Source organism: Hypanus sabinus, chromosome 4 (assembly GCF_030144855.1).
Source record: "Hypanus sabinus isolate sHypSab1 chromosome 4, sHypSab1.hap1, whole genome shotgun sequence".
Lineage (NCBI taxonomy): Eukaryota > Metazoa > Chordata > Chondrichthyes > Myliobatiformes > Dasyatidae > Hypanus > Hypanus sabinus.
The window spans coordinates 182,500,914-182,516,151 of NC_082709.1; the positions used below are offsets into that span (position 1 = coordinate 182,500,914).

At 44.4% G+C, this 15,238-nt stretch overlaps 1 protein-coding gene across 1 annotated transcript in view; it reads left to right on the forward strand.

Annotated features, from left to right (window-relative positions):
* The window catches only part of tmprss15 (transmembrane serine protease 15), a 93,203-nt gene that overhangs the window by 57,234 nt on the left and 20,731 nt on the right, over nt 1-15,238 (forward strand). The window contains exons 12-16 of the mRNA XM_059966036.1: nt 1,050-1,194; nt 6,953-7,042; nt 10,202-10,327; nt 10,658-10,798; nt 14,030-14,140. Coding sequence (XP_059822019.1) covers nt 1,050-1,194; nt 6,953-7,042; nt 10,202-10,327; nt 10,658-10,798; nt 14,030-14,140 — 613 coding nt within the window. The remainder of the gene's footprint in view (nt 1-1,049; nt 1,195-6,952; nt 7,043-10,201; nt 10,328-10,657; nt 10,799-14,029; nt 14,141-15,238) is intronic.

The window sequence follows — 15,238 nt, forward strand, 5'->3', positions numbered from 1 at the left end:
GGGGGGGTTCTATTGACCAGAAATTAATTTTCACCGGTCACTTCAATAAACTGGCTATAAGACTAGGTCAGAGCTTGATGTGGAGCTCCCAAAGTGCTGTATCGGCAAGCTGCGGTGCTGGAGGTTCATGGCAGGAAGAGTTTTTCTTCCTTCTATCGTCTGCGTGAGATGATGGGCTGTCGGGACTTTGAGACTCTCTTTTAAACCGTGCCAAGGACTGCTCTTTATCAGATTACGTTATTGCTTTACACTGTTATAATTATGTGGTCTTTGTCAGTCTTTTATCAATTATGGTATTGTCTGCACTGTTGAAACTATATGTTAACTATAACTATATGTAACTATATGGTTTTGTGTAGGTCCTGTAAATTTAGTTTCGTCTGATGGGTTTGTAGTTCCTTTCCGAGGAACGTGCTAAGACGGTAGCACGATATCGATACGCAGCAGCCTCTCCGGACTCTGGATTGGGGATTAACAAATGTTATGTGGTTTTTCTTGTGTGGTCTGTTTTGTGCTTTTCTCATGATAATCATTCCGGAGAACGTTGTCTCATTTTTTTTACTGCATTGTATTTGTGGTTTATAAATGACAATAAACTGAACCTGAATCTGACGTCCTGCAGTAGATTCAGAGAGATTATTTTTATCTCAGAAAAGATAAATGAAACAAAGATAAAGCTAATCTTTCTCTTGATCCGGTTTCTCACGTAATAAATCATGATTAATAGTTGTCCCATTTCACTATCCCATTCATAAGTATCACAGCATTCCTCAAGACTGCCATATGCCTTCTCAACAACCATATCAACTTGAGCAGCATTTTGAGGAATCTATAGACATGGACCCCAAAATCCCTTTACATTGTTAGGAGTCCTGCCATTAACTCTGCTGTCAAATTTGACTTCCCATTGTCAATCGCCTCACACTTTTCTGGGTTCATCTCCATATCTGCCATTTCTCATCCCATCACTGTATACCGTCAATATGTGACAACCTTCTACTCCACCAACCTTCAATTATAATGAGTCTTCCTGTTTGCTCATTGCCCAGGTTGTCTTCGAGGTTGCAAAGCGTTATTGGATCCAGTCTGACATTGCACTGGATGACATTTCCCTCACAACCGGGGCCTGCAATGATAGTGGATACCTAGAACCAACAGCAAAACCAAAGCCCACGCAGCCCCCAGCCGGGCCAAGTGAGTGCGAATGTTATTTCTATGGGATGTCTTTCACAGACAAGGTTTTGTTCTTTAAGAATCATAATCAGATTTAATATCACCGGCATATTTTGTGAAATTTGTTCTTTTGCAGAGCAGTATGTAGCAATATACGTTAATAAAATACCTGTAATTTACAGTAAGTATATAAAGTTAAATTAAATAAATAATGCAAAAAAGAGAGAATAAACAGTAGTGAGGTTTCTCCATTTAGAAATCAGATGGTAGAGGGGAACAAGCAGTTCCTGAATCATTGAGTGTGTGCCTTCAGATCCCTGTACTTCCTCCCTAATGGTAGCAATGAAAGGAGAACATGTCCTGGGTGATGGGGTCCTTAATGATGGATGCCACCTATTTGAGGCATCACTTCTTGAAGATGTCCACATGGAGCTCTGCTCTGTCCCAACGGAGTCCATACTAGCATGGATAAAACATTGGCTAATTGACAGGAGGAAAGGTGTGGGAATAAAGGGAACCTTTTCTGCTTGGCTGCTTGTGACTTGCGGTGTTCCACAAGGGTCTGTGTTGGGACCACTTCTTTGTACGTCATATGTCGATGACTTGAATGATACAATTGATGGCTTTGTGGCCAAGTTTGTGGATAATATGCAGATAGGTTGAGGAAGAGGTAGTTTTGGGGAAGTAGCAAGGTCACAGAAAGACCTAGACCTCTAAGAAAAATAGGCAAAGAAGTGGCAGACTGAAAACAGGCAACAGACACAAAATGATCGAGGAACTCAGCAGGCTAGGTTTTATCTTTGGAAAAGAGTAAACAGTCAATGTTTTGGGCCAAGACCCTTCATCAGGACTGGAGAAAAATTATGAGAAGATAGAGTAAGAAGGTGGGGGGAGCGAAGGAAGAAGTACAAGGTAGTAGGTAATAGGTGAAACCAGGAGATGGGGGAGTGGTGAAATTAAGACCTGGGAAGTTGATTGGTGAAAGAGATAAAGGACTAGGGAATGGGGAATTTGATAGGAGAGGACAGAAGGCAATGGAAGAAAAGAAATGGGGAGGAACACAAGGGAGGTGATGGGCAGGCAAGGAGATGGGGTAAGAGAGCAAAATGGGAATGGGGATTAGTGAAAAGGGGCTCCTTTACTGGAAGTTTGAGAAATCGATGCCATCAGGTTGGAGGCTACTCAGAGAGAATATAAGGTGTTCCTCCTTCAACCTGAGTATGGCTTCATCGCAGCAGCAGAGGAGGCCATGGACTGACTTGTCAGAATGGGAATGGGAAGCAGAATTTTAATGGGTGGCCACTGGGAAATCTCACTTTTTCTGGCAGTTGAAGTGTAGATGCTTGGGGAAGTGGTCACCCAATCTACGTTGGAGCCACTCCAGGAGCAAAGGATATAGTAGATGACCCCAGTAGACTCCCAGGTGAGGTGTTGCCTCACCTGGAAGGACTGTTTGGGCACCTGAATGTTAGTGAAGGAGGAAGTCACAGTGAAGCAGGTGTCACACTTGCTCTGCTTGCAAAGATAAGTGCCAGGAGAGAGATCAGTGGGGAGGGACGAATGGACAAAGGAGTTGCATAGGGAGTGATCCCTGCAGAAAGCAAAGAGTGGGAGGGAGGGGAAGATGTGCTTGGTAGTGGGATCCTGCTGGAGATGGAGGAAGTTATGGAGAATTATGTGCTGGATGCGGAGGCCGGTGGAGTGGTAGGTAAGGACAAGAGGAACCCTATGCCTGCTGGGGTGGAGGAAGGTTGAGGTGAAGAAAGGCAGAACACCCATCCCCATCATTCCCCATTCCCATTTCCCTCTCTCATCTTATCTGCTAACCTGCCTATCACTTTCCTCTGGTGCTCCTCCCCCTTCCCTTCTGTCCTCCCCTATCAGATTCCCTGTACTCCAGCCTTTTACCTTTTTTTCACAAATTGACTTCCCAGCTCTTTACTTCACCCTTCCAGTTTCATCTATCACCTACCACCTTGTATTTCTTCCTCCCCTCCCTCCACCTTCTTACTCTGACACCTTGTCTTTTTTCTCCAGTCCTGCTGAAGGGTCTCGGCCCAAAATGTCAACTCCTTTCCACAGATGCTACCTGGCCTGCTGAGTTGCTCCAGCATTATGTGAGTGTTGCTTGGATTTCCAGCATCTGCAAATTCTCTCTTGTTTAAGATTGAATACAGTGCCAGGAAGTGTATGGCCATGCACTTTGGTAGAAGAGATAAAAGTGTAGACTATTTCCTAAATGGTGAGGAATTTCAGAAATCTGTGGTGCAAAGGGACTTGGGAGTCCTCGTGCAGGATTCCCTAAAGGTTAATTTGCAGGTTGAGTCTGTGGTGAGGACGGCAAATGTGATGTTAGCATTCGTTTCAAGAGGACTAGAATATAAAAGCAAGGCTGCAATGTTGAGGTTTTATAAAGCACTGGTCAGGCCTCACTTAGATTATTATGAGCAGTTTTATGCCCCTTGTCTAAGAAAGGATGTGCTGACGTTGGAGAGGGTTCAAAGGAGGTTCACAAAAATGATTCCAGGATTGAACGGTTTGTCATATGAAGAGGATTTGATGGTTCTGGGCCTGTATTCACCAGAATTCAGAAAAATGAGGGGTGTTCGCATTGAAACCTATTGAATTTTGAAGTCTCGACAGAGTGGGTATGGGGAGGATGTTTCCTGTGATGTGGGAGTCTAAGTCCAGAAATACTGCCTCAGAATATAGGGCCGTCCTTTTAGAACGGAAATGAGGAGGAATTTCTTTAGCCAGAGAGTGGTGAATCTGTGGAATTCGTTGCCACAGGCAGCTGTGGAGCCCAAAACTCTGAGTATATTTAAGGCAGTGGTTAATAGATTATTGACCTATCAGAACATTTAGGGATACAGGGAGAAGGCAGGAGATTGGAGCTGAGAGGGAAAATGGATCAGCCATGATGAAATGGTGGAACAGTCTCAATGGGCCAAATGGCCTAATTCTGCTCTTATATCTTATGGTCTTATTCACAATGGTGGTGCAGGAAAGCACAGAGTTGACTGTACTTCCTCAGAAGGCTGGCGTCATTCAATGTTTGTAGTGAGATGCTGAAGATGTTCTATCGGTCAGTTGTGGAGAGCGCCCTCTTCTTTGTGGTGGCGTGCTGGGGAGGCAGCATTAAGAAGAGGGATGCCTCACGTCTTAATAAGCTGGTAAGGAAGGCGGGCTCTGTCGTGGGCACAGAACTGGAGAGTATGACATCGGTGGCAGAGCGGAGGGCGCTGAGTCGGCTACGGTCAATCATGGAAAACCCTGAACATCCTCTGCACAGCACCATCCAGAGACAGAGAAGCAGCTTCAGCGGCAGGTTGCTGTCAATGCAATGCTCCTCAGACAGGATGAAGAGATCATTACTGCCCAACGCCATTCGGCTCTACAATTCAACCACCAGGGGCAAGACATGTTAAAGTGCCGGGGTTAGGACTGAGCTTAAGTTACCACTCAATGCACTTTAGTAAACTATTTAAGAACTTTTTAAAAGCTATTTATTAATGCTTTTTGGGAGGGTGATTTTAGATGCATATCATATTTATACTGAGTTAAATACTGTATGTAATCAGTTTTGCTACAATAAGTGTATGGGACACTGGAAAAATGTTGAATTTCCCCTTGGGGATGAATAAAGTATCTATCTATCTATCTCTCTGTCTATCAGCAATTTATGTCTATAATTGTGCTGTGATAATGGCCAGGTCAACTGGAGTTTAGATTCAGATTCAGATTTAATTTTATTTATCGCATGTACATTGAAACTTACAGCGAAATGTGTCGTTTGTGCTAACAATGAATGACATGCTGGGGGCAGTCCACATGTGTCACCACGCACCCTGGCCCCAAGAACAGTCCTGCCCTGGAAAAAGTCTCTTGCTACCCGCACAATCTCAGCAACTTTTCATCTTTCTTCTCTATCGAAAATATCTACTAATTTTAGAACATAGAATGTAACAGCATATTACAGGCCCTTCAGCCCACAATGTTGTGCCAGCTTCTTGAACTACTCCAATATCAATCTGAACATTTTCTCCTGGCAGCTTGTTCCAAATAAGCACCACCCTCTTCATGAAGAATTTGCTCCTGAAGGTCCTTTTGAATCTACTCCCCTCCCCTCTCAACTGAGACCTATGCCATCTAGTTTTGGATTCCCTATTGCTGGGAGTAGGACTGTGTGTATTCATCCTATCAGCATCCTCATGATTTTACATACATCCATAACGTCAGCTCTCAGAATAAAGTCCTAGCCTGCCCAACCTGTCCTCATAACTCAGTACGTACAAGTTCTGACAACATTAGAAAGTAGGACGTAGACAGTACAGGCCCTTCAGCCCATTAGTGTTGTTCCAACCTTTTCAACCTACTCTAAGATCAATCTAAACCTCCTTCCTTACAGAGTCCTCCGTTTTCCCAAATAAGAATCAGGTTGATATCATTGGTATATATTGTGAAATTTGTCATTATGTGGCAGCAGTTCATTTCAATACATAATAATAAAAATGGTAAATTACAGTAAATACATGTATATTGTTAATTTAATTAAGTGGTGCACAAAGGATAACAGAGTAGTGAGGTGGTATTGATGGGTTCAATGTCCAGTCAGATATCTGATGGTGGAGGGGAAGAAGCTGGTCCTGTATTGTTGAGTGTGCGCCTTCAGACTCCTCGACCTCCTACCTGACGGGAGCATCAGGGAGGAGTTACAGGCTTTCCCTCTACTACCACCCCTGGCTGGGCATCCACACACCTACCACTCTCTGAGTTAAATAACTTACCTCCCACAACCCACTATGCCCCTCCAATCAGCTTAAAATATCCGCCCCTCATATTAGCCATTCTCAGAAATCTTTTCACAATCTTTCCAGCTTAATCATGTCTTCCCTAGTACAGGATGCCCAAAGCTATACACAGCACATCATGCACAGCCTCCCCATGTTTCGTACACAGTTCTCTTTATTCTCTTGTTCATCCAATGAAACCAGACACATTGAACTGAGAGAGTGGAGAGAGTTTCAATGTACTCCTCATCCTCACCCCTCGGTAATGCACTGGAGTGGCCCTAGACTATTGTATTCGCTAGTGGCATGGGACTTAAACTTTCAGCCATCTAGTTCAGAGACAAGTGATAACCCAGAGAGCAAGTCAAAAACACAAGAGATTCTGCAGATGCTGGAAATCCAGGACAACACACACAAAATGCTGGAGAAAAGTAAGATGCTGCCTGACATGTTGAGATCCTCTAGCATTGTGTATGTGCTACCAGGAGAGACACTGCAATTAGCATATGGCAAGTGGAATCATATGCCCATCAAATTAGAATCCCCAGGAGTCTGAGAGGGATTTGAGAGCAGACACCTTTTGAGGGAAAGCTAAAGGTTTGCTGCTACTATGGCTAGGACCAATGGCCAGAACTCCAAGTCTACAAATTTCTGTGAGTCTGCTGGAGAAGTCGAGGGGCCAATGTCTGCCAATCCTGTCCACTGGAGAATCCAGTGTCCACTGAGGAAGACAAATGCCCAACGTCTACGAATTGTGTTCTAAGCTGCAGTCGGAATTTGTGACAATGCTTGCGGGCTGCCCACTGCAATCCTCGGTTGTGCTGGTTGTTGATGTACGTCGCTGTATGTTTCCAGGTACACAGTAAATCTGAATCTGAACCTAATTCATTTTTGGGGCTTGGTGTCTCTGGAATGGCTGTGGATATACTGACAATCTCTCGGTAATGCGATGTGCACTGACTTTTACAAATGAGTTCTCCTCCCTACAGCTGACTGTGGCGGTCCACTGGAACTGCGCGAACCAAACACCACCTTCAGTTCTGTCTATTACCCCAGGAACTACGTGAATAGGGCATTTTGTAAGTATGATTCTGCTTCTGTCTCTGCTGGCTTTGCCACTTACTCACTTTGACCAGGGATATTTTATTTTGTTTGAGTTACAGCTCAGTAACAGACCCTTCTGGCCCCATGTGCTCACTGCCCAATTAAATCATGTGACCAATTACTCCTACGCTTTTGCATGGACTTTCAGAATGCCCTTGAAAATGGGGCCACACATCAGGCTGTTTAACAAGCTACGAGCCTGTGGTATTACGGGAAAGAGTCTAGCATGGAGAAAGTAGTGGCTGATTGGTAGGAGGCAAAAAAATGGGAATAAAGGGAGCCGTTTCTGGTTTGATGCTGCTGACCTCTGGTGTTCTACAGGGGTTGGTGTGGGACAAAGTTAGGGGGAGGGGGAGGTGGTTTTTGAGGAAGTAGAGAGACTATGGAAGGATTTAGACAGATTAGAAAAATGGGCAAACAAGTGGCAGGTGGAATGCAGTGTCAGGAAGTGTGTGGTCATGCACTTTGATAGAAGTGAAAGAGTTGACTATTTTCTAAATGGAGACAAAATTCAAAAGTCTGAGGCACAAAGGGACTTGGGAATCCTCGTGCAGGATTCCCTAAAGGTTACTTAGCAGATTGAGTCTGTGGTGAGGAAAGCTAATGCAACGTTATCATTCATTTCAAGAGGACGAGAATATAAAAGCAGGGATGTAATGTTGAGACTCTATAAAGGACTGGTGAGGATTCACTTGTATTGGGAACAGGTTTGGGTCTCTTAGAAAGGCTGTACTGAAACTGGAGAGGGTTCAAAGGTAGTTCACAAAAATGATTCCAGGATTGAACAGTTTGTAATATGAAGATGATTTGATGGTTCTGGGCCTGTATTCACTGGAATTCGGAAGAATGAAGGGTGACCTGATTGAAACCTATCAAATGTTGAAAGGCCTCAGTGGAAGCACCGTATGGTGGGAGCACCTAGGACAAAAGGACATAGCCTCAGAATAGGGGGGCATCCTTTTAAAACAGAGGTAAGGAGGCGTTATATATTTAAGGCAAAGGTTGATAGATTCTTGATTGGTCAGGAGATTGGGACTGAGAGGATCAGCCATGTTGCAATGATGGAACAGACTTTGTGGGCCATACGGCCTATTTCTGCTCCTATATCTTATACAAACACGTGTGTTTAGAATGCGGGAGGTGATTAGAACTCCCAGAGGGAAGAGCATACAAACTTTTTACAGGTAGTGGGGAATTGAACCAGGTCACTGATCACTGGTGTTGTAATGGTGTTACACTAACCACACACATATTGTTTAGAGATACAGCATTGTAAATGGCCCTACTGGCCCAAGGAACCCATACCAGCCAATTACAACCGTCAGGCCGAAGATTCCATTTCTGTGCCATACTTTTCTCTGACTGATTCACCTACTAACCTGTATGCCTTTGAAATATGGGAGGAAACCAGAGCACTCTGAGGAAACTCACAAGCAAACTCCTTACAGTCAGCAGCAGGAATTGAACCCCGAACACTAATCAGTGGCACTGTAATAGGTAGGTAGGTAGGCCTCTGTTAGTCTTGATAGACCATGGATTTGTGCCTTGGTTTTTTTTTATGGCCCTCTCCAATATTGTCCGAGGGAAGGGCATTAGGACCCATACAGCTTGGCACCAGTGTCGTTGCAGAGCAATGTGTGGTCAAGGGCACACACACAGTCTCAGCCAAGGCTTGAACTAGCCACCTTCAGATCACTAGACGAACGCCTTACCCACTTAGCCACGCGCCAACACTGTAATAGTGTTACGTGCAGTTTTTTAGAGATACAGCAGGCTCTTCTGGCCCAACAAGCCCAACAACACACATGTTATTAATTAACCTACCAACCTCAACATCTTTAGAACGTGGGAGCAGCTTGAGAATAAGCACCTCCACTCCATTAGCAAAAAGTGGTGCTTTCCAGTGGCCGAAGATTTTAATTCCGCTTCCCGTTCCCATCCCAACCTGTCAGCTCACGGCCTCCTCTTGTGCCAAGATGAGGCCACCCTCGGGGTGGAGGAGCAACACCTGATATTCCATCTGGGTAGCCTCCAATCTGATGCATGAAAATCGATTTCTTCTTCTGGTAAAAAATTTTCCCTCCTCCTCCGTTCTTCTATTCCCCACTCTGGCCACATACCTCTTCTTATTTGCCTATCTCCTTCCCCTAGTGCCTCTCCTCCTTCCCATTCTCCTACGGTCCACTGTCCTCTCCTATCAGATTCCGACCTGGCTTCATCTTTCACCTTCGAGCTATCCTCCTTCCCTTGGTTCTGAAGAAGCGCCTCATCCCAAAAGGTTGACTGTTTATTCATTTCTATGGATGCGATCTGACCTACTGAGTTTCCCCAGTATTTTGTGTGTGCTGCTCTGGATTTCCAGCATCAGCAGAATTTCTCATTTTTTATGAAGGAAACCCACGCAGTCATGGGAAAACGTGCACTGCTACTGTCATCAGGTTGGAGGCTAGCCAGACAGAATATGAAGTGTTGCTCCTCGGTCCAAAATGTCAAATATTTATTCATCTACACACATGCTGCCTGACCTGCTGAGTTCCTCCTGGGTTTTGTGTGTGTGTGTGTGTGTGTGTGTGTGTGTGTTGCTCCGGATTTCCAGAATCTGCAGAATCTCTCATGTCCATGGAAGAAAAAGCAGTAATTGTTAAATATACTCAGCAGGTCCAGAAGCAACGGTAGAGAGAGAAAGCAGGGTTAATGTCTCAGCCTCATTTGGAAACTGCCGTCTAATACACAGAAATAATCGGCATCCCACAGGGGTATTCTGATATTGTAACAGCGTCCACAGCCTTTGGAAGGCTGGGTAGGCTAGTGCATTTTTCTTTGAAGCAACGGAGGATGAGAGGTGACTTGATTGAGGTGTATATAATAATACAAGGCCTAGATCAAGTGGACAGACAGAGATGTTTTCCCAGGGCACTGTCGTGCATTTTTTGTAACTGCATCAACAAATTGGGCCCAGGATAGATTCTCAGAGATGATGGAACTTGAAATTATTCACCCTTTCCTCAATAAGAACTAGTGTGTGTTCCCTTGTCTTACCCTCGTCTCGCACTGTACTAGTCTTCGTTCACTGAATTCTCTGGCAACCCAAGTGAGACACCCTTCAAGTTACAGTATTTCATTCCTCATCGCAGGTACCTGGAATTTAATTGCAGACAAGGGGAAAAATATTCAGCTCCACTTCGAAGATTTCAGTTTGGAAAATATTCTTGATGTGGTAGAAGTCCGAGACGGAAGCGGAACAGATTCTCTCCTGATGGGTAAAAGCAACCTAACCATTGTTTCTTGGATCCTTTTGAACTAGTAGCGCCTGAACTGTCATAGAATTAGCTCAGCAACAACTGTTAGCAGCACACCGGCTGTAAGATCAGAGTTGGCCATTCTCCTTGACATAGCATAGTGGTTACAGCGCGCCAGCTGTAAAATAGCTCTCATTTACACGGTGTCAGTATTCCCACTGGCCACTAGATGTCTCTGCAGTACCACATTCAGAAATCTCCCAAACAGCAATGAGATCATTTCCCCAATGAAGATTCGAACTCTCTGCTGCTAAACATGACATTCAGCTTCTTTTCTGCCTCTGATTCCAGGTGTATTCACCGGTGAAGGGCCATTTGATGATCTCTTCTCCACCAAGAATGAGATGACAGTTCTCTTCACCTCAGACAAGTCAGTAACTAGAAGAGGATTCCAGGCAAACTTCACCACGGGGTATCGATTAGGGCAGCCAGGTAAACCACTGCTCATTGTACTCCTGTGTTAGTGGGAACAACTGTCCCTTTCTCACTCATTTCTGCAGGGGCATGGTGAATTCAGACTTGAGGCTCTGTATACATTTCTGCCTCCTTGCGAGGCATTGCAACGATGATTCGTGCGATTGGTTCTGGGAGTGGTGGGTTCTCTATGTGAAGGTATCGCACATGTGGTCTGGTGGCAGTGCACAGCATGACACGGGGCTCAGATGGTCACTGAGCCCAGGCGTTGTACAACACAGAAACAGACCCTACGGTCCAATTTGTCCAGTCCGACCTTTACGGCCTCCTTCATGAATACCACTTGTCCATACCAAGGCCAGGACCTTCCATGTTTATTTGTGCCTGACTAAACATCTCATAGTAGTTGTATTGCAATCCACCACCTCCTCTAGTAATACATTCCAGATATCAGCCAACGTCTGTGTCATAAACATTCCCTTCAGATCATCTTTGAAACTCTTTCCTCTCAACTTAAATCACCCTCCTCTGCTTTTGATGCTCCTTCCATGGGAAAATGATTCTGACTCCCTGTGCTTATTATACGTTATCTCTCTGAAACCATAAGATATAGGAGCAGTATTAGGCCATTTGGGCCATCAAGTCAACTCCACCATTCTGTCATGGCTGATTCATTATCCCTTTCAACCCTATTCTCCTGCCTTCACCCCATAATCTTACTAATCAAGGACTAATCAACCTCTGCTTTGAATATATCCAATGACATGGCCTCCACAGCCAAGTAGAATTCATTGTCCATGGAGGATCCACTATTCTTTGGCTAAAGGAATTTCTCCTCATCTCTGTTCTAATGGGTCACCCTTGTATTTTGGACTGTGCCCTCTGGTCCTAAACTCTCCCACTACTGGAACACTCTTATTAGGTTTTATAAGCCTTTTATTAAGTTTTAATGAGATCCCTCCCTCATTCTTCCAGACACCAGTGAGTACTGGACCTGAGTCATCAAATACTCCTCATATGTTAACTACTTCATTTCTGGGATCATTCTTGTGAACATGCTCTGGACACTCTCCAATGTCAGCATTTCCTTTCTTGATAGTGGGTCCAAAACTGCACACAATACTCCATCTGTTCTGACCAATGCTTCATAAAGCCTCAGAATTACATTCTTGCTTTTATATTCTAGTCCTCTCAAAGTGAATGCTATAATTGCATTTGTTTTCCTTACCACCAACTCCACCCAAAGATTAATCTTTGGGGAATCCTGTACAAGGACTCTCAAGTCCCTTTGCACTTTCAACTTCTGAATTTTCTCCCCATTTAGAAAATAATTTGCACCTTTACCCCTATTACCAAAATGCATGACCATACATTTCCCTACACTATATTCCATCTGCCACTTCCTCATCCATTCTCCCAATCTGTCTGTCCTTCTACATCCATCCTACTTCCTTACACTGCCTGCTCTTCCACCCATCTCCACCTAATAGTTGGGTCTATAAAGGGAAGACGGGAGAATGAATACAGGATCCTGGTGGAGGACTTTGACAAATGGTGCAAGCTGAATCATCTGCAGCTCAACATCAGTAAAACAAAGGAGATGGTGATGGACTTTACAAAGACTAAGCCTGTAGTGATCCATGTTACTATTGATGGTTAGGACCTGCAGGTACCTGGGGGAGCACCTGGATGACAGACTTCAGTGGGGTACTAACACAGAGGCTGTGTACAAGAAGGCCAAAGTCGCCTCTGAGGAGACTGAGGTCCTTTGGAGTGTGTAAGCCTCTCTTTCACATACTCTACCAGTCTGTTGTCACCAGTACAATCTTCAATGCAGTGGTGTGCTGGGGCAATGGCATCAACATGGGTGATGCCAACAGGCTCACTGAACTGATTAGAAAGGCTGGCTCTGTTATAGGAGTCAAACTGGGCACATTTGAGGCCATGTTTCAGTGAGATTTCCCCCTCATTCTTATGAATTCCAGTGAGCACAATCCCAGAGCCATCAATTGGTGCTCATCTGGTAACCCTTTCATTCCTGGAATCATTTTGTGAACCTCCCCTGAACCTTCTCCAATGTCAGCACATCTTTTCTTAGATAAGGGCCCCAAAATTGCTCACGGTACTCTAAATGAGGCCTCACCAGTGCTTTATAATGCCTCAACATTACACCCTTTCGATTATATACTTGTCCTCTTGATATGAATGCTAACATTGCATTTGCCTTCCTCACCACAGACTCAACTTGCAACAGGAAATATTAGCCTGGATGCAGAGGATGTGGGAAAGAGGCCCAGATAGAGAAAGTATCTCTTTCCTAGTGGTGAGATGTCAAATACCAGAGGGCATGCATTTAAAGTGAGAGGGAGTATGTTCAAAGGAGATGGAAGGGGCAATTTTTTACACGGAGAGTAGCGGGTGCCTGAAATGCACTGCCTGGGGTGGTGGTAGAAGCAGATACATGAGGGACTTTTAATAGATGTTTACATAGGCACATGAATGTGAGTAAAATGGAAAGATATAGACATTGTGTAGGGTAGGAATTAGTTTAGTTACTCATGTGATTACTAATTTAGTTGATTCAGTGCAACATTGTGGGCTGAAGGACCTGTTCCTGTGCTGTATTGTTCTATATTCTATCTTCTTTTTCATCTTGATGGGGAGGGATGGGGGGAGGTGGGGGCCAAGAGGTGAAAGTGGTTTTGGGGATGGTGGATGAAGTGAAAGGCTGGGGAGTTATAGGTGGAAGAGGAAAAGGGCAAAAGAGGAAGGAATCTGACAGGACAGGAGAGTATGGGAAAATGGAAGGAGGATGAGCATCAGAGGCAGGTGATGGGCTGCTGAGAAGAGAACGATTCAGAGGGGAGCTAGAATGGGGAACATATTATGTCCCAAAACACATCCTGGGGCAAAACAACTTTGGAAGTGTAGGCACTACTGTAATGTAGGAAATGCAGCCAATTTGACAAGTTCCTACAGCAATCTCCTGTGAGTGCAATTAGGCAGTGCAGGCTCATTGGGCCAGAATGGCCCGTTACTGTGCTGTATCTCCAAATGACTAAGCTCTCCAATCTGCTAACTAGCAGGCTCAGTGTGACTTGGTTGACCTCTCTATGTGGGTTTGTGCTTTCAACACATCTACTCATCAAGGCAGACAATTTTAACCAAAGGGAAATTTTGGTTTTGAGCTGGTGTTTCCCATCCTAATATCTCTGCTAATATGTTTCCCATCCTAATATGTCTTTGTAGCTCCCTGTTCTCCAGCTGAATATCGGTGTAGGAATGGTCAATGTCTCACCATGCGAAAGCGATGTGATGGCCCGCGAGACTGTGAAGATGGGTCTGATGAGGACCACTGTGGTAAGAGGACCTAGAGTTCTCTCAGATACCTTGACTTGTCAGATCAAGGGGCGGAATTCCTATGCATCTAAATTCCAGAATCTAATAATTGTAAGGTAATTACCGGATTGAAAGAAACCATTTGGCCCATTAAGCCCATGCCAGCACTCTGTGAGAACAACCCCATTCTCTGGCCAATCTTACTGCCCAGCTCTTTCTCCACCGCCCCAGACTGTATCGAGAGATAGATGGGGTTATTTTAGGAAGACCATGCCTAGGTAGAAGATCGGCCATGATCCTATCCATCATAAAAGACCCCCATGACATGCCCTCTTCTTATTGCTACCATCAAGGAGGAGATACAAGAGCCTGAAGATACATACACAACATTTCAGGAACAGCTTCGTCTCCTCTGTCATCAGATTTCTGAATGGACAATGAACCCATGAACACTTCCTCAGTATTGCTTCACCTCTCTTTTTGTACTACTAATTCAATTTAATTTTCTCTTTTATATATACTTATTGTAATTTACAGTTTTTACTTTTACCTATTGCACTGTACGGCTGCCATGTAATAACAAATTTCATGATTTATGCTGTGATAATAGAGCTGATTCTGATTCTGGCGACTGGACAGAAGAACAGGAGTAATCGGCCGAGTGGATTACTCCTGCTTCTCTTCCTTATTTCTTTTGTTCTCCCTCAACATTCTATTTGTCAATTCCTCCTGAAAACTTTCTCTACTTGCACCAAGCTTACAGCCAGTGCGTTTCATGTTAGGGAAGCAGAACATGCTGGAAATATTGAGCAGGTCAAAAACACCTGCAGGAAGAAAAGGAGAGTTAATGTTTCAGATCTAAGAGCTTCATTGGAACTCAGACCATAAGACATAGGAGCAGAATTAGGTCATTCAGCCCATCAAGTCTGCTCTACCATTGCATCATGGTGGATTTATTATCCCTCTCAATCCCATCCTCCAGCCTTCTCTCCTTAACTCTTGACACCCTGATTAATCAAGAACCTATCAACCCAATGACGTGGCCTCCACAGCCATCTGTGGAAATGAATCCCACAGATCCTCTGCCCTCCAGCTACAGAAATTCCTCTTCAGAGGGGT